The 19,999-nt window shown below is 43.4% G+C and overlaps 1 protein-coding gene across 1 annotated transcript in view; it reads left to right on the top strand.

Moving 5' to 3' along the window:
* Positions 1-16,264: 16,264 nt before the first annotated feature.
* Positions 16,265-19,999, top strand: part of LTA4H (leukotriene A4 hydrolase) — a 30,609-nt gene continuing 26,874 nt past the window's right edge. The window contains exons 1-2 of the mRNA XM_066591454.1: positions 16,265-16,463; positions 19,560-19,690. Coding sequence (XP_066447551.1) covers positions 16,317-16,463; positions 19,560-19,690 — 278 coding nt within the window. The 5' untranslated portion in view covers positions 16,265-16,316. The remainder of the gene's footprint in view (positions 16,464-19,559; positions 19,691-19,999) is intronic.

The raw sequence follows: 19,999 nt of genomic DNA, 5'->3' as shown, positions 1-19,999 counted from the left end.
TCAGTCATATAATTTTTGTAAACAATTTTTATACGTTTCAATGCTCATTAAAGCGTTGAAACTTTCACCTGAACCAATTTTTATTTTAACTGGGCTGCCTTCAGGCCTAGTTACAAATTAAGCCACATTAACCAAAGCGATTAATGGGTTTCACCTGCCCTCTTGGTTGGGCATGGGCAATTTTTCTGACGTACATTAGTACCGTTGGTACACCAATTTTTTGGGGCCCTCGCCTACAGTGTAATCCAATTAATTTTTTGCCCACCTGCATTAAAGCTGACGTTACATCAGCTGTGCTGGGCACTGCAATGGGATATATTTATGTACCGCCGGTGGGTTCCAGGGAGCCACCCATGCTGTGGGTCCACAGGGAGTTGTAACTGCATGTGTCTACTTCTAAAGAACCCCAGTCTGACTGGGGCATGCAGTGTGGGCCGAAGCCCACCTGCATTAAACATGACATTACCTCAGCTGTGATGGGCAATGCAATGGGCTATATTTATGTACCGCCGGTGGCTTCCTGGCACCCACCCATGCTGTGGGTCCACACGGAGTTGTACCTGCCTGTGTCTATGAATTAAAAACCCCGGTCAGGTTGGGGCATGCAGTGTGGGCCGAAGCCCACCTGCATTTAATCTGACGTTAGCTCTGCTGTCCAGGGCACTGCAATGGGATACATTTATGTACAGCCGGTGGGTTCCAGGGAGCCACCCATGCTATGGGTGCACACAGAATTCCCATTGCGGAGTTATACCTGCCTGTGACTATTTATAAAAAACTGCGGTCTGACTGGGGCATGCAGACACCTTGACAGAATGAATAGTGTGTGGCACATAGGTTCCCCATTGCTATGCCCACGTGTGCAGCTCCTGATGGCGGTGGCACAGGATTCTATTTCTCATTGCTTCTGTACAGCATTGTGGGCTATCCCCCCGCCCCTTTTAAAGAGGGTCGCTGCCTAGCTGTGCCAACCCTCTGCAGTGTGTGCCTGCGGTTCCTCCTCATGGCAGACGCACTTATAAATAGACATGAGGGTGGTGTGGCATGAGTGCAGCTGAAGGCTGCGCAGGGACACTTTGGTGTGTGCTGTGGACACTGCGTCGTGCGGGGGGGGAGGGGTTGGGCAGCATGTAACACAGGAGAAGTGGCAGCAGAGTGTCATGCAGGCAGTGATTGTGCTTTGTTTGAGGTAGTGTGGTGCTTAGCTAAGGTATGCATTGCTAATGAGGGCTTTTCAGAAGTAAACGTTGTTGGGAGAGGGGGGGCCCACTCTTGCCGCTATTGTGGCTTAATAGTGGGACCTGGGAACTTGAGATGCAGCCCAACATGTAGCCCCTCGCCTGCCCTATCCGTTGCTGTGTCGTTCCCATCACTTTCTTGAATTGCCCAGATTTTCACAAATGAAAACCATAGCGAGCATCCGCGATATACAAAAATGCTTGGGTCGCCCATTGACTTCAATGGGGTTCGTTACGCGAAACGAACCCTCGAGCATCGCGATAATTTCGTCCCGAGTAACGAGCACCCGAGCATTTTGGTGCTCGCTCATCTCCAGCCAGCACCCTTTAGTTCTTATCCTTAAATATTAGATGCCTATACTTGTGATATAATGGTATAGTATATTATTGTTTAATAAATGGGTATGTCTATATCCATTGTAGTTATTGAAAGACACTTAAGATAAGTGGAAGGGGCCTTTAAACTCTTAGTCTTTCTGTCCCTACTGAGGCCAAAGGGCATCCTCCACTCATGCTGTCATGATGGAACTCGTGGAAACCGAATTAATGGTAGGACATAATTCCCATATTTATCTTATCTACCACTTTCTTATCCAAGAGCATCGTCGGTTAATGACAGGATAGGCACTGAACTTTATTTGGTTCTTTATACATTGCTTGGTGCGGTGGTGGCACAAGTTCGGTCTTATGGACAGGGCACATTGATGGCACTTCCTTCTGGTGCACCCAGACAGTCACCACCAGTTGGGTTGTTTTTGAGACAGGTGCTTTCACTTCAATCATTGCTGGCCTATAGCGTGTTTCCTTCCTTTCGGAGTTGGTGGTTCAGGATATAATGATTTTCTGTGTATAAATGTTTGGTGTGTGCAAATTTGTAGCATACTGTAAAGCGGGTTGTATCAGATTTTGGCATTCCTCTTGCTCCTGAGAAAACTGAGGCTCCCGCTCTTGCTATGGAATACAGACTTCCAGAAGAGTAGTTAAGCATTAGGTGGCGTGGTAGTGCCATTTTTAAAAGATTACCTTCAGGGACTTGCAGCCTCTGACAGGTAAGGTAAACTTTGCCTGTCTCATTATGTAGAGATAGATGTGTGGTGTTTTGCTCTCCAAGATAGCATGGAATGGACCTTGGCCGATGGACATAACACATAGGCTTACGGGGTGTTTAAGGTCAGTGCATGTTGGCCCGGCAGTACTTGGACTGGGTGATCTGATTTGGTGAGGGGATGCATCCTGGGCTTGCATCCCCTCAAGATATTTGGGGATGATCTACATTATCTGGCTGGATGCTGCATCTCCTTAGGGTGTTATCCCTTAGGGGTCACTTCATTGGATTTTGTGGCTGCTGCAAGTGGGCTCTTTTGGTGCCTCTGATCTGGATTACGGTTGGGGATAAGTTCTGTTTGTGCAGTTTATCACTACTTTGTAGCTCTAAGGACTTCCCCTTGCTTTTTACAGTCTTTTATTCAATCTAATATGGGTCTTTTATGTGGTTGAGTATGGAATTGTGTATTTGGGGTTGCATCTAAAAAGATTGTTGGTTGATATTACTTCAAGAATATTTGTAAATACCATGTTTCTATTTCCTGTAACAAACAATTGCTGTGGCTATGAAATCCATTACTAGCGTGGCATTTTTTTGTCTCAGAGAATTGTAACGGAAAGGAGTTGGGGCAGGTGGTTTGGTTGGATGGCGGTGTTTGGGCCAAATATAACTTCCCTGACTCACCTTACACTAGTCAAGTGTTTTAGTTATGGAGATGAGATTAGAAGTGTGGACTTCACAGGTGTTTTAACCATTAAATAAAGGCTCACAAAACCTGGTTACTGACACGTCCATTCTTCTCCAGAAAGAATGACTAGTGTGAAACATGAGGGGAAACTGATAAAAAATTTGCCAAAGACACAAAGCTAGGAGGGATAGCTAACACTAGAAAAGAGAGAGAGAGGGGATTCAAAAAGATCTAGAAAAGCTTAAACATTGGACGGTGACTAACAGAATGGTATTTAACAAAGAGAAATGCAAAGTCCTACATCTGGGCAAGAAAGATGAAAGAAGCACATACAGAATAGAAGGAATTGGACTAAATAGCAGCACATGTGAAAAAGACTTAGGTATACTAATAGATCATAGACGGAACATGAGTCAACAGTGTGATGCAGTAGCAAAAAAGCAAACACAATTCTGGTATGTATTAGGAGAAGCATAGAGTCTAGATCACATGAGATAATTATCCCCCTCTACTTTTCCTTAGTCAGACCTCATCTGGAATACTGTGTCCAGTTCTGAGCACCACATGTCAGGGAACTGGGGTCCGGGTACTGGTAGTCCCTAAAAGCTGCCCGCAACCCCTTTCCCTACCTACTTGCCCACTCGGGCTAGGCCCCAGGGCGACAACTGGGCGATGGTCCCTATACTCTCTAGGGAAGTGGGGCAAGGGGTCAGACTTACAAACAGATACAGAGACAAACAAACACAGAGGCAAGTCAGGAAGTCTGGGTCAGCAACGGGAGAATACCTGGTACCAGGGATCAGGCAAGGTCAAAGTCGGGTCCAAAAGCAGAGAGTCACAATACGAGATCAGAATAACGCGGGTGTAGCCTGGAGACAAACATACACTGGTAGTGTTAGGAGGAAACTGAGACGTTTAAATGCTGACAGAACTCCTCATGATGTCATGGCAATGGGGACGGAATCTGCCGCATCCCCAGCAACCCGATTACCTAGGTGCCGCCCTCTGAGCATGGGAGCAAGCGCCCGGAGCTGGTGTCCAGGATCCCGGCGGACAGGGGAGGTCACCAGCATCGGTGCTCCCCTGCGCCACACCTCACTCACCCGGGTGACAGGACCAGCGGTGCGGGCACACAGGCCCCGGGAGCCGCTGGTCCTGACACCACAATTTAAAAAAGACATAGACAAACTGGAGTAAGTTCAGAGAAGAGCAACCAGGATGGTGAGCAGTCTGCAAGTCATGTCCTATGAGGAACGGTTAAAGGATCTGGGAATGTTTAGCTTGCAAAAAAGGCTGAGAGGAGACAATAGCGGTTTACAAATATCTGAAGAGCTCTCACAGTGCAGAGGGATCAGCTCTATTCTCATTTGCACAAGGAAAGACTAGAAGCAATGGGATGAAACTGAAAGGGAGGAGACAGATTAGATATTAGAAAAAAACTTTCTGACAGTGAGGGTGATCAATGAGTGGAACAGGTTGCCACGGGAGTTGATAGGTTCTCCTTCAATGGAAGTCTTCAAACAGAGGCTGGACAGACATCTGTCTGGGATGATTTAGTGAATCCTGCATTGAGCAGGGTGTGGACTGATGAGCCTGGAGATCCCTTGCAACTTTACCATTCTATGAACAAGACAAACCAAAATCACACAAATAAATCAACAAAAGAATGGTTGAAGAAGATAACTTGTGTTTTGGAATAGCCAAGTCAAAATCCTGACCTTAACCCTCTTAAGATGCTGTGACATGACTCCTAAAGGACTGTGCACGCAATGCATCCCAGAAATATTGATCTTTCTCAATTGATCCTTGGTTTGACAGTGGACACTGCAGAAACATATATGCACATGTGGTGTTTTAGAGCACCTGTGCACACTTGACAGCTTGAGATGGGACTAAATGGAGAAGGGTGAGAGTTTGTGTCCCTGGTTTGTTTATAAAAAAAATCTGAGTACTCTGGAGATATACTGTAGATGGTCTGAGGCTACTTTTACACCTGAGTTAGGGCTCATTTCTGAGTTAGGCGCTGACCTTGATCACAAATAAGTAAATATGCCGACATACCGAAAAAAAAAACTGCTGGCAACATTGTGTTGCATGCTTCATCGGATCACCCCACTCACACTATCAAGAGTGCTCCAGTGGAGGAGGTGCTTCACATAAAACATAATTGTTCTATTGCTAATCAATTAGTGAGATTGATAAAACTATTCATAGCTTGAAAGAATGCAAATATTCATCATGGATGTTAAACAAAGCCAAAATCATTGTAAACAATAGGGATCGATCCAATTTCTTAAGGTTCATTTACACATACAGATGATCTTTTAAAAGATTGAAAGATCAGCGATCGTTTTGCGTAAAGTACTAGTAGGCACTAATAGCTATTAGTACTTTATCAGCTTCATTTGCATGCAAATGAGCTTCTGGGAGCTGTTGCAGAACTCAGTAGGAGCTCTGTAATTAGCTCCATTGTTCAGCTAGGGACTGCTAAAAGAAAACTATGTAATCTCTAGCTCCCCATTGAGAATTCAGCACCATGGACAGCAGACACAGCATGCGGTCCTGCTTATCAGCTGTTCTGCCGAAGGATGGTTTTTAAGCAGAACTGAAAACAATCATTCGGCAGAAAACTGAACGATGGGCACATTTAGACACAACGATTATGGCTCAAAAGATGGCCCTTGAGCGAATTTTGAGCGATAATCGTTATGTCTAAATGGGCCTTTACATACAATTCCATCTGTAAGAAAAAATCCAGTCATCCCGCAGTACTATTTTCCCCTGCATTTGGTTGTGAATTTCAAGAAATATGCTAGATAGTTAATAAATATATCCGTATTGCATATTGATCCTATCTTCAGATCTATTCTTTATAATGGTCACAGAAAGCCCCAACTTTGCGTCAATTATTATCACCCAGTCTGTTTTCTGACTATGTTGATCCTTCTCTTACCTGGCTCATGCATCCTTGGTCATTTATATGTGGACATTCCAGATGTGTTTAGTGTTCGGTAATGCAGAGTTTAAAAAAAAATATTTCATTTATTTTATTCACTGGAAATTCATTCGATATTAAACAATACATTAATTATAACACTTCTTATGTAGTGTATTTGACTTGTGTCCCATGTAAACTTCAATATATTGGCTGCACACCTTGCAGTTTAAAAACACATATCGGACGTCATATCTGAGATATATCAAAAGGGGCATCCAGGAATATTTCTATTAAATTATAAATGTGTAGGTTATTCTTTAGACATTTTCATTTCGAAGTATTTCTAAAACCTATTGTAAGGCTTGAGGGACAATTAGGAGGGAAAGCCTCATGGGATCTGGGAGCTTTATGTACATGATGGAAGGATGATATGTCACCTTCTATGGAGGAGGTTTTCTGGTTAACTATGATATGTTACAAAGGTAATTACTGGGTCAGATGGGATGGTAGAGAGTGAGTTCTGCCCAGTAATGGACTGGTTGGCAGCAGCAAATGATTGGCTGAAGAAAAATGATGGGAAATGCCTGTGGTAGTCAGGCAGAAACTGGTGGCCTGGCAGAGGCTGGTGATTGGTCCAGAGGAACAAGCTGAGAGGAGCAGCAGTGAGATATGGAGGTGCAGAGATGTGGAGCCATCATCATCTGGAAAGGAAGCAGCATCCTGCCCTCCCTCCCTTAGGTTTGTCGCGGTGTAGTTAATGGGGGATTGTCGCCCGCATTAGGCGGGTGGGCAGGTAAACTTGGGGAGAGTTTGGTGGTGGTAAACGCGTGTCTGTAAGACAGAGTTTATATGAACTGTTATGGTTACTGATTGGTTAATAAACTTGGGTCTGTAAAACAGAGTTTACAGGAAGCGTTATGGTTATTATTGGTTACATTCCTCCCCAATGTTTGTAACCCTGTTAATAAACACCGCGGCCTTCTTTATCCAATATTGGTGTCTGTGTCGGTTATTTATAAGGGTTTGGCAAGGTTTTAATAAAGCATAAGATCCCATGTCTTTTATATTCAATCTGTAAACTTTTTTCTAAAGCCTAACACTTCCTCTTTATACAAACCAGAAATGGTGTTTCGCAATTTAATGTCTTTCCCACTTGCCTCATATATTTCATATTACATGAAAATTTCACAAAGTACACTATTATGCAACACTATTTCGCAATAATATGACTTCCTCTTTGAATAATTTCTGCACTGCTTTTCAATAATCTGTATAACTTTGACAAAGCTCAGGATCAAGCAGTCCACACATTCCTCATGTACAGATCCTCCATGTATCCAGTGTCCAAAGTGCTGGTGGCTAAAGACATTCACTTTAATGCATGATTCAGGCAGTTCACGCAGTAACATTCTATCCATTTTGAATTGCACTATGTAAGATCTTATAGCAAATACAAACAAAATGTAATTAAAAACAAAAGCTTTACCTTGATTCCCCTCTCCTCAATTTTGCTAAGCCCCCCTCAATACCTGATCACCCTGGTCCTATCCTATTTTTTCCCAATAGACTAAAAATCTCTTACAAACTAATTGTAGCCCATGAACATTAATCTTTTATTCAAATAACATTCTGTAAGGAGAATTTATGTGTTTATCAAAAAGAAGATGATCCCAGATCTTGTGCAGAAGTCTGGGCCCAGGAGAAATACAAATCACACCAGCCTGTGTGGTATCAGATGATTTCTAATTTATTCTAAGGTGTATTTGGTTTTTATACTATAAATGACATCACAGAAAAAGTACATACATACCTCCAAGATCAATAATAATACAAAATAGGCTGAAACTAAAATGATTAACATAAGTTACACCTTTTGAGGTGTTACTATAACATACAATGAGACTGTTATGAGTTCAGTGAAAAGGAATGCAGGGGGAGTCTGGGAGACTGTCTTATCTCCTGTCTGTCCCAGTACCATTCGCTATAGAAAGCTTTCGTTTAACCCCTTCCCTACTTATACTAGCATCATGCTATACTGTATCTTTCTAGTCTACAATCCAATAAAAGAACAATTAACTGATACATTGATCTACAATTTTCTTAACACATTCCCAGAAAGATCATTTGTTCAAACCCTGGTGTCATTGAATATGTATGGTCGGTTTCAATTACTGCAACAGCCAGTATATAGACTAAAAAATTGTATTGTTTGTCCAATGAAAACCTACTTCTATCTAGTGCGTATGGCCAGCTTTGCTTCCTGTTTCCCCATGATATGTCTGCTTGAAATTCTAGAAGAATTGTCACATCATATTAAATGTTTCTCTGTGAAACTGTCTTTTTTGGGAAGGAAATCAATAGTTATCTGAAGAACAGGAGATAGATCGCCTTCTGTATCTCAATGGAAATCTTAAATTAATATTATATCTTGTGAATATACAGCATATAACAATTGAGGATGCTCTCAGAAATATTTGACAGCCTCATTGCATAGGGAAAAGCATACACAAAAGAAACCATGACAAATATGGCAACACAACCTAATCACAGTCAGCTGACGAGTACATTCACTTCTTAAAAAACTTTTGACACGTCAGGTCGACATGTCAAAGGTTTTGATCAGTGGGGGTCTGGTTACAGAGATCTACGCTGAAATGAAGGGTCTGCAGTGCTCACCCGAGTTCTGTGTCCTTTTGGATGTGATTGTTGCCTTTTGGCTCCTCTCAGCAGCACAAACTTTTATAGACATCAATGCGTCTGTCTTCAGATATCAAAAACAATTGATAGGTGGTGGAGACAGCTGAAGGGGCACATGCGCAGTCTCTTCATTTCAGTGATCAGCAGGGGTCTCAGCACCTAGACCACCACTAATCAAAATACTTGAAATAGAATCATAGAATGGTAGAGTTGGAAGGGACCCCCAGGGTGATCGGGTCCAACCCCCTGCTCAGCGCAGGATCACTAAATCATCCCAGACAGATGTCTGTCCAGCCTTTGTTTGAAGACTTCCATTGAGTGAGAACTCAGCACCTCCCATGGTAACCTGTTCCACTCATTGATCACCCTCACTGTCAGACATGTTGCTCAGATATGTCAAAAGTTTATAAAAAGTTCAGTTACTCTTTAACCAATGAGGGTTCCTCCGCTTCTTATGTTTACCCCACAATTTAGCTGTTGCCATCCTCAGCAACTGCAGTAACTTAACACTGATCTTCTGACCACGGGAACAAAATAACAACAAACTACTGTAAAAGGCATGTCAAGTCAGTGTAGGCAGGCCTCCAGGCCACAGAGGGCAGGAAAAAAGGCTACTATGGACAACCTCCAGCCCATTTACTAATAAAGAACAAGACTCCGGGTACGTAGTCCCTGGCATGAACACAGTTGCATAAACATGGAAGTAGTAGTCCACTAACATACAATCGGCACACCTTGCATTAACTTCTCTGCTCCTGACTCTTCCCATGTAGGTAAGGGCTGGGACAAGGGGTTGGAGACGATATGTGCCCGCCTGCGGCACCTTACTACATCAAAGCAGGGGATGTGATTTTATTAAGCAAAAATAACTCTTGCATGGCTTGTCTTCCTAGACAATGAGTGCTTCCAATAGTGGTAGAAACGCTCACTGCTCCTGGCAAGGGATGCATTAGGCCTGGGGGGCAGGGGGCATGTTCTATTTGCTAAGGATTTTGCTTCTTCTATGCTGTGCAGGAGAGCAAATCATCTTCTTGTGCACTGCTGAATTCAATGTTGCACAGGAAAATGATGTCATCAGCGTGACCTATCTTCTCCCATTAGGCAAACGTATAGCTCACTGTCCTCGCCTTCCTGAGCGCGTACTTCCCGCAGTCCGTGCTGGTACTACAGGTTGCTGTATATGACAGGCGAAGAGGAAGAGCCAAAGATGTCTGGGTGGCAAACTCCGCGAGGTAAGAATTAGCTGAATAAGTCATGAAGGTCTGAAGGCATGAAGAAGAAAATGGTCCCCTGGCAAAAGATGTCCCAGTAACAAACTCTGCAATCTTTGGGAGAAAAGGAAAAAGTGAATGACTTCCGAGATGATGTGGCCTGTAAGATACTGGAGTAAATTATTATTTATTCAGCCTTGCCTGCATCTTTAGGCCCCTTTCACAAGAGCATACTACGAATGCACTTGCAATACACTAACGTGAAATTGACCTAGTACATTGGAAAATTTTGCATTGATTAGGGGGCAGCACAATTTTCCTGATCTGCCTAGGGCACCAAATCCCCTTGTCCTGGCATTGGGGTAGATAAGGCATCTCTCTCCAGACTAGCTGCTCTCTTTCTGGCTTTGGCAATGTTGCAGCAGCAGGTAGTGGTGCCGGCACTGTTGGTAACAGGGGAGGTAATGGTGGGGGCCACTGAATAATTTTCTGAGCTATTAGTTGTATGGGAGGAGGAAACACATATGGCCCATAGGATGAGCTGACCATAGGCTAATTTCACACGAGCATGCGCAGTATCAGGCCGTGAAATTCATTCCAACATCACACTCGTGAATGTGCAATATCCCCGCGAATGCGAAGCGTTTTTGTGTCAAAAACACCTCCCATCACTTCAGGGAAGTAGCGATTTTTCTGGCCTATGGCCGTCTGCAGACAGCCGGGTTGGATCCCGCTGCGGGATCCAACCCGCGTCCCTGCAGGGACCAGTGCGGCTCTCACCTGCTCCTGCGGCTCCGGCTCTCTGATGTGCCAGCTGCCGCCCAGCCGGCGCATGTGCAGAGCGGAGTCGGCGCCCCGGGAGACCCGCACAGAAATAGCACATGCCGCAATTTGTTTTCCACGTGTGTTTTCACGCGGATAATTGCAGCTGCGTGCGTAGGATTGCATTTTTCAACGCAGGCGGGCAGAGGCGGAAATTCTGCGGGAAATCCCGCTGCAGAATTTCCGCCCGTTTGCAGGGGGCCTAATTGAAAACAATGCGTGAGGCGTTCCGAGGGAACGTCCAAAGATAGGACATGCCAATACGGCAAAAAAAATAAACCACTCAAATATATGACCCCATTTAATAGAATGGGGTTAATATTCGTGTGTCTAACATCGCACAAATCTTTCTCAGCTGTGTGAAAGCGGCCTAAGAAGACTGAAAATAAGCGACTTTGCGTTCTCAACAAACTTCCAGCATTCGGGGCTGGGCTGACATCTCGGTGCTTTAGTAGTGACCCACCAACTGTGACAAACATGCAGCCCACTTTAATTCCTTCTTTGACATGGAGTTTATACAGTTGTTCTGTCAACTCCAGGGTGTTCATTGCCCACTGGTATAAGGACAAGGTTTCAACAATGTAGTCCTTAAAAACGATAACATAGCTCTTTTTCCAATGCAGATAATGCCATGTGAGTGAAGCCTAAGCTCTTGTTGGCTCCTTTGAAAACAATGCCGTATGATGAGTCTCCTAAAAATAGTGCTAATCACTGTGCCCCCTGGAATATTATAGTGTGTCCCCAGTAATAAATAATACACTGTGCCCACAGATATAAGTTATAATAATATAAGTTCCAGTGTTGTGTATGTGAGAGAAGCCATACAGTTCTTTCATACGCCATTCTTGCCTTGGTTCTATGTAAAAGTTTCTTTTAGTTCTTTCTCTCTGCTAAAATGTGTACGCAGGTGGGTTGGCTCAGGTATAGAGCAATTAGAGGAGTACAAAGTCATTTTGCCTGTAGAACCCAATTAACTCAGGTCTAAATTCACTGTATAGGCAGAAGGGAACTGGGAGGAATAAAACATAATTAAATGTTGGATTTTGTTTTGAGAAAAAGATATGTTTGCATAATTGGCTTGTACAGATAATACATAGTATCTTCTATTTGATACGTGAAACTCTATATATGTTTGTGTGGATGTATCTCCATATATACATTGGGGTGAATGCACTCATATATATATTTCTTTATAATCATTGGTTTTAATAACCAATGATAATAAATGAATTGTAATAAGCTATACATATTTATTAGTAAAGCGTCACTTAAGTTTCGTTTTCAATGTATTTGTCTAAAAACCGTATAAATATTTCAGTTTTTTTCTAATAAAAGAGAGAATCTGTTGAATATATAAAATGCTGTGTGAACAAGCATGGCCTTCTGCACACTGCAGAGCCAGATTACGCATGCAGAATCCAGCTCTGCCAGCAGCGGCGTCCGCGCATACCTGCTCTGTTGCCGGAGAATCTGTACTGTGGATGGACCCCACGGCTCACCATCGCACATGCGCAGTACAGATTTTTTTTCAAAAATGTTTTACCCCGTGCTGTCACTAGACGACCACGTGGAACCCGCAACCTATGTGCAATGTTTATTGCGGACGGGCTGCGGGTCAGTCGGCTTCCATTGACTTCAATGGAAGCCATCTGTGTGGAATCCGCACAAAAATGGAGCATGCTGCATTGATCGCAATTGATTTCCGCTCTTGTGGAGGAAGCAGCATATCTCCATAGGAAATAATGGGCAGTATTTGCTGCAGATTCGCGGTGTGGACGTCAATCGCGGATTCCGCAGCAAATATCTTTCTGTGAGCAGAAGCCCTAAGTCTATGATTCTTCGAGCAGTTTGATCTTAACTCCTTTTGAACCTGGAACAGAAGAATATACCTGTAGCACTTCATTGCGCTAACGTGCTAGGAGCGGCATGGGAGGGGCATGGGAGGGAGCGGCATTGCTTTGCTCTATCCCTGGCAGTGCTCTCTCTGCGGCTGCCTGTACTGCTCGCTGAGGAGGAGCTCAGCCGCTGCTTTCACTGACTGCATACATGATCCGGGCGCCAACACAGCAGTCGGTGAAAATAAAGTAAAACGGCCAGCACAAAAAATGGTGCCACTAAGCTGGTTGCCGCTGTATGGGAGCGGGTATAAAAGAGAGGTGAATGTGAGAAGGCGCAGGAAAACCGTGTGAAACCCAGGAAATCCGGGCGAGTTAACATGCCTCGATCCTCCGTACAGACACAAGAAATACCCCATCCTCAGTACCAACCACAAAATAAAATCCCCATCACTATCCTGTGTACCCCCCATATATCCCACACATTAACTTGTGACCCCAACACTACCAGGCCAGACAAGTACAGCTCACTTACCATCTTGCAGTGTTGTGGGCGCACAGAGATGCTGGCTGGTTGCTTGAGGGCCTCCAACTTTACCACTGCTGCTCTGCTGTGACTTACACCTGTGCCGATCACCTACCATACGGGCATGAGAAATCTTGAAAGTGGTCATGTGATGCCCTCACCTCCCAGAAGATCATTCATTCTAACCTCTACCAGGACCTGAGTGATAGTCACTGAAGTGGACAGTGAGAGAGACAAGTATTATTCTTCTTTTAATTGACACTGGTAGTGTAGGGAATTGGGTAAGGCGGCCCTAACCTGGGCATCTTGCCTCCTCTAATTATATATATATATATATATATATATATATATATATATATATATATATATATATATATATATATATAGTAAACTCTTGAGTAGCAATGCTCTTAAGTAAAGCTGTTTTCAACTAAAGTCGATGTGTCAGAGCAGCGGCGGTCTCTCAAATAAAGTTGCATTGCTCAGATAAGGGCGCCTACGGCTCCATGATCCTGGGCGCCGCTCAGTGAGCTGGCGTGCAGCTGATGCTGGTCACTTACTGCTCCTCCTGCATCAGCGCGCGCCTACTCCTCCCCTCTCCACAGTGCACAGCGCCGGCTGAACGTTGCTGTGTCTGCCTGCCTCCTGACACAGTACAGCAGCTGAATCCCCAAAGTGCCGGCTGAACGCTGCCTGCCTCCTGAATCCCCACTGTACTGCAAAATGTAAGCATTGTACAGATGAGTACAGTACAGTAAAGAAACGTTTGCAAATAAATACTACAGTCCTATGTCAAAGCACAGATAACACAGTGATACGTACTGCTAATGATGTCCCTGCAGTCCTATGTCAAACCACGGATAACACAGTGATATGTACTGCTATAATTATGTCCCTGCAATGTTAATTTATTCTTTACAGTTGTGTTTTATATTCATTCAGTATTGTTATTGTTTTTGGTATTAAAGACCAGAGTTATTCTCTATTAAATGGGGTTTGGTGTGTTTTTTGGAACTGTTAAGAAAATTGTAGATGAATGTATCAGTTAATTGTTCTTTTATTGGATTGTAGACTAGAAGGATATGGCATGATGCTAGTATAAGTAGTGAAGGGGTTAAACGAAACCTTTTCTATACCATTACACGGTAGACAGACAAGATAAGAGTCTCCAGACTGCCTCTCTTGCATTCCTTTTCACTGAATTCATAACGGTTTCATTGTATGTTATAGTAACACCTCAAAAGGTGTAACTTATGTTAATCATTTTGGTTTCAGCCTATCATGTATTATTATTAATCTTGGAGGTATGTATGTACTTTTTCTGTGATGTAATTTATGGTATATAAACCACATACACCTTAGAATAAATTAGAAATCATCTGATACCACACAGGCTGGTGTGATTTGTATTTCTCCTGGGTCCAGACTTCTGCACAAGATCTGGGATCATCTTTTTTTTGATAAACACATAAATTTTCCTTACAGGAATGCCTAGAACCAATTAATTGGATTTCCATTAATTCCTATGGAAATAATGTCCTCAACTAACATTGATTTCTATTAAAGTCATTGCTACTGGATGGATTAATGACGTTAGTTGAGGTTCTACTGTGTATATATATATATATATATAAATATATACACCTTAGTGTGTCCTGGTCCAGCAGTGCCAGCCCCATTGAAAACAATGGGAGAACTCTGTGATCCCCTGTCGCGGCTGTGACAGGTGATTCCTTTAGCCCCGCAGGGATGCGAGGCTGTCTTCATGTGAAAATGCCTCAGACCCAGGGATTTCCACATGGATTGCGAGGGTGATATTGGGGTGTGATTCACTGCCTGATATCCCCCTGGCCAGTGTGCAGAAGCCCTGACTCTCCCTAGTGGCGCTGTCGGCTGAAGCACAGCAGCGCCGCTACTTAAAGTAACAACTTTGACCTGACAGGTAACTCAATGTATGAAACTCACATTTTATGATTTTACGGTGGTGGTGAGAATGTCACAAATCTAATCACACCAAAATCATCCACCAAAGATCACGCAAAGGGGTCAAAGTGTGGTGCAAGAAAAACCTGTGGGCTTTTTTATATTAGATATGGGTCAGTAGAAGAGGACTAGACATCTAATTGTTTAGACTGGTGGAGAGCGGCTCTATTGGACTGGGACTAGAACTCTGCCCTTAGGCCCAATGTCCACGGGGCGGATTTTTGCTGCGGAATCCGAAGTGGGCGTTCTGCTCTGGATTCCATAACAATAACCCTCCATAGCTATGGTAAAACGATTCTTCATGTCCATGAGCAGAAACCAATTGCGGTTTCCGCTCGCAAATAAAAAAAATCGCAGCATGCTCTATTTTACAGACGGCTTCCATTGAAGAGCAAGAGATGGTCCGCACTGGCGGCTTCCGCAGGAAAAACAGGATTAAAAAAATCAAATAAAATCTGTACTGCGCATGTCCGATGGCGAGCCATGTGGACCATCCGGTGTACAGAAAATGAAAGAACATGACCGGTATGTGCGAGCACCGCTGCCAGCAGGGTCGGATTCCGCTGTGTGATTCCGTATGTGGAATCCGCCCTGCGCGTAGACATGAGCCCTTAAAAGGGTTTTGTCGTTAGCAGAAAAAAGAAAAACCGAATACCTACCTATTCCTCCCCAGGCTTTAGCATGCATGTGCGATATCTCGCTGCTAGTGTTTCATGTAGTATATGAAACACTAGCGGCGGGGCATCGTGCATGTGCCATTGCGCTAAAGCAGGCTGCCGAGGATTCAGCATTCCCTGCTAGGCAATAAACGCTACATTACTAGTGACTGGGTGCACTGCCCTGCCGGAAGCAGAATGCCAGGGATGTACGCTTCATCACAGGAGGCAGAGGATCTAGGGGACTGGAGGAGCCAGGAGAAGATTGGGAAGAGGAAGATCTGATAAGAAGACTGCCTGGGGAGGAATAGGTGAATATATAGAATTATTATTATTTTTTTATTACAGAACCATGCATTTTCTATTAGTCACGTCCTGGGACGGATGGAGATGCCCTTTGACTCTGTCTCACAGTTCAAAATATTCCTGATATATTGTGTGTAAAGCAGTGAGCACATGCATGACTAGCACTCCTTCACCGCCAGGCTGTGGTACATTCTCCATATGCTACAAGTGTAGAGCACGTGCACTGCCCAGAGCGCACACACTAAAACTACATCTCCCATCAGGGCTTTCGCGGTCACGTGGCCCCGGTGCATGCAGGGATTGGCCATTTCACTGCCTCTTGTGTGGGTGAGCCGTCACATTCCAGTCAGTGTGCGCGGAGCGGCATCATCATGAGTGACCCCAGCTCGTTCTGTGACCCGGAGCAGTTCATCACCCGCCATGTGAATCTGCGGCTGAGAGTGGACTTCTGTGCCCGCGTCATCTCCGCCTCCAGCGCGTTGACTGTGCAGAGCCTGCGGGACTCCCTGGGCAGCCTGGTACCTGTGCACACCCCGCGGCCGCGTATAATCCCCTACTAGCATGCACTACATAGCTGACAGCACGTCTATAGCCAGAGGCTTCCTCTAGGACACCTGAGCGTCCTCCTGGCACACCTGTTCTTGCACAGGTGGTAGCTCAGTATGGTGACTGCTGAGGCTCATTCACATGAGTGTAAAGGCGCAGCGTCTTACGAACACATGTGCAAATACACTTGCTGCCATGGGGCATATTTGTGCACGTACAAGGGTAGTCTGCAGGGTTACAACCTTCTGCCCTGATTTTTTTTTAATTTTTTTTACCTGCCATAGACTTCTATGGCAGCTTTCTGCATAACACGTAGAAAAAGAGAGCAAGTCTTAACTTTTTTCATGCGTAGGAAACGCGCTCAATCACGTTTTGCAGGCGTGAGTTTCATGCACTCAACCATGCGCAAACACGTTTGTCTGACTTCAAGGGGTTCATTCTCTGCTTTGTATTTCCCATTGTGTGTACTATGCATTGAAATCAATGGGCGTGCGTAAATACAGTGTTTGCATATAGCCTGCGAATCTCTGCAATAGGCAAAAAAACGCAAGGCAACAGAGTAAATACGCTGCATATTCGGGGACCAAAATATGCATGCACCCCTGTGATTGCACTGTATGGCTCCATTCACACGGTGCAATTCAGTTGCAATAAAAAATGCACCAAAAAGTGCATTGATGAAAATGCGTGTTTCTACTATGTTTGTAGTAAAATGTGGCTGAAAAAAACAAAACGCATGCTGTTTTGCAAATGCACTTTTTGGTGTGGTTTTCATTGCAACCGAACTGCCCCGTATGAATGAAGCCTAAAGCCCCGCATACATATGTGGGCAATTGTTAGCCACACAACTGGAAACTACAATTCTTAATCCTGGTCATTTGTTAATTTGCCTGTTTTTGCTTGGTTCTGGCCGTTTGCTCCAGTGGTTGGATTAGAGATGTCGGTGCGCTGGGGTCTTGCTGCTTTGTAACTATATCATTTGGTCAGTGATTGTCTCAGAAACAATGTATATGTTTATAAGGAGCAACTGATGGAGTTTTATTTGGGCTCAGAGGATCTTAGTTACACTGAAGATTCTACATATATTCCATAACATTAGATTGCAGAAGTTCTGGAATATTGGGGAAATAGGGGGCAGATTCTGCCAACAATGGTCTCTCTGGATCGTCTTTCTGGCGGGTATAGTCTTCTTGCTGGGTTACATCAAGGTAGTGAGACTGTTGTTTAAGAGTCACAGAATTTCTCTTCTTTGGACTATTTTTAAGCCATTGGGAAAGTTATCGCACCTAGAACCAGATACTTTGATAAGTTACCATACATACTTTCTGTTTCTCCAGACTGTTTGTTTGTCTTGGCACAAGGTCCGGTATGTGGCATGAGTTGTGCCAGCTCACACCCTGCCTATAAATATATCTTCCTTCAGACACTTCCACACAATAGTATGCTCATCAGTATTTTTTTGCCTTATTTCTCATAAGCCCAACCCAAAAAATGGGTTCCATTCTTGGGTTTTAACTCACAAGTACTGACCGAATTACTACCACTGAATGCTCTCTTAGACGGCATCTACAGTTATTGATTTTTTTTTTTGAAGATTATTTACATACTAACATTTTCATGGGCTAACTGTGCTTTGACCCTTTTGGTCTGTAGAACTAATACAGAGTTACACAGCTGAAGATGAGGAGTGCTCTGATACATAGTATATTTGTTGTGGGAGTTCTGTAACAAGTGCACTGGAAATCTGCACCTAGATGGTGGCGATAGGGATATGGTCACGGTGTTTGTATCAAGTGTTGCTATCCAGAGCCTAAAGTTTGTAAATAATTAGGAATTTAGCATCCACGGTGTTTACAAATATCGCTGCCGAATCGTTGCAGAAACTTTGCACTCCATGTGCAGGAGCTCTTAGAAATCTCCACGGAACTTTTAATGTAAATGCTGTGGAATTTCTGCCGCTGCTCTAATGGGAAGTTTCCATCATGAAAAATTCCCCTGAACTGCTGTAATAGTGGGATAGCCCAAAAGATGCAGATTCAGAACATGTCATTTCTAGCTTTCTACCTATAGGAAGCCTGTAAAGGGTCTGTGCAGTGGTGATGCATACCATGGACTCCTAAGTTCTGTGATACAATGGAGAGGGCTCACTCATACGGGTGTATCTGTCCCATGTATTCCGGGCGGAAAAAAAAATAAATTATTTTATATATATATATATATATATATATATATATATATATATATATATATATATATATATATATTTTTTTTTGTGTGTGTGTGTGTAAATATGCATGTGCCTGTATATTTGTTGCGGATGTTAAATTTCCATAGCCTATTTTGTTGCATCAAAGTAGGACATGGTTCGTTTTTTTTTTTGTTTTTTAATGCAAGTGCTAAAAAAAAAAAATATGTAGGTGTGAGTGGTCCAATAGAAATCAGTGTCTTTAGCACCATGTATTACGCATATGGAAAATACACACATAATACGTGGGTGACATATGCCCATGTAAGTGAGCCCCAAGACCTTTTGCAGTCTTTGTGGGTGACTAGAATATCAAAAATGACAATACAGAATTTGTCCTCTGCGGTTCTGCCCACATCCAAACTGCCCCCTGTGAATACACCCTTTTAGTGTGCCACAAACCTGTGGTGGACTGTTAGTAGTGTACAGTTACTTTATGCAATCTGTTATCGTTATCACTGTTGGGGAGTTCTGTATTCTTATTGCGGCCTCATGCGGAGGCTTTTGTAATAGTAGCAGTCTTCTCCTGTATTAATTTACCATTCTGTAATTCAATACCTTGTAAGTAACTCTAGCATTTTTGTTTCGTTCTAGTTGTGTTGTCTATTCATTGGAGCACAAAAGTTATGTTGTCCTTGTGAAGTGTCAGATTGGGAAAGGATAGATGGCTTATCCTTGAGTAACTTTTATAATATGTAGTATCAGCAAAGTCCTTATCACATATTGAGCAAAATCTATATCTAGTTGTAATCTTTTTAAAGGGTGGCACAAAAGCAACTATATTGCTGAAAATCTGACTTTCTTCCTTTTCGATTCTCCATAGACTTTGGACAGCAAAGACCTGACCATCAAGAAAGTTTCTGTAAATGGACAAGATGCAAAATTTTCCCTTGGTGCGGCTCACAGTTTTAAAGGCACGCCAGTGGAGATCACTCTTCCTTTCCCCCTGACCAGGTACAGCTGCCTTATTACCTGCTCCATTCTGAAGTTTTTTTTGTGTGGTGGGAATCGTGGAACTTGCAATTTACTTTAATCTAAGTTATTTTATGGCTGAGTCTTGGCATCTAGTTAATGATTTTGTGCACAGTAGTACATCCTGATAGCAGCTTGGGTTCAGATAATCCTTATAGATATTTCACACTATGCCTTTAAAACTATGATTAGATTTTGCAACTTTGTGCATTTTGTGAAGTCTTTGACCAGTTTTATTACTTATTTTATTACTTGTCATATCGTAGTTGACTGGAGCGAGTACATAATGAC

This window comes from Eleutherodactylus coqui, chromosome 2 (assembly GCF_035609145.1).
Source record: "Eleutherodactylus coqui strain aEleCoq1 chromosome 2, aEleCoq1.hap1, whole genome shotgun sequence".
Lineage (NCBI taxonomy): Eukaryota > Metazoa > Chordata > Amphibia > Anura > Eleutherodactylidae > Eleutherodactylus > Eleutherodactylus coqui.
Note: the sequence above shows the minus strand (reverse complement) of the source record. Positions and strands in the feature narration are given on the sequence as shown.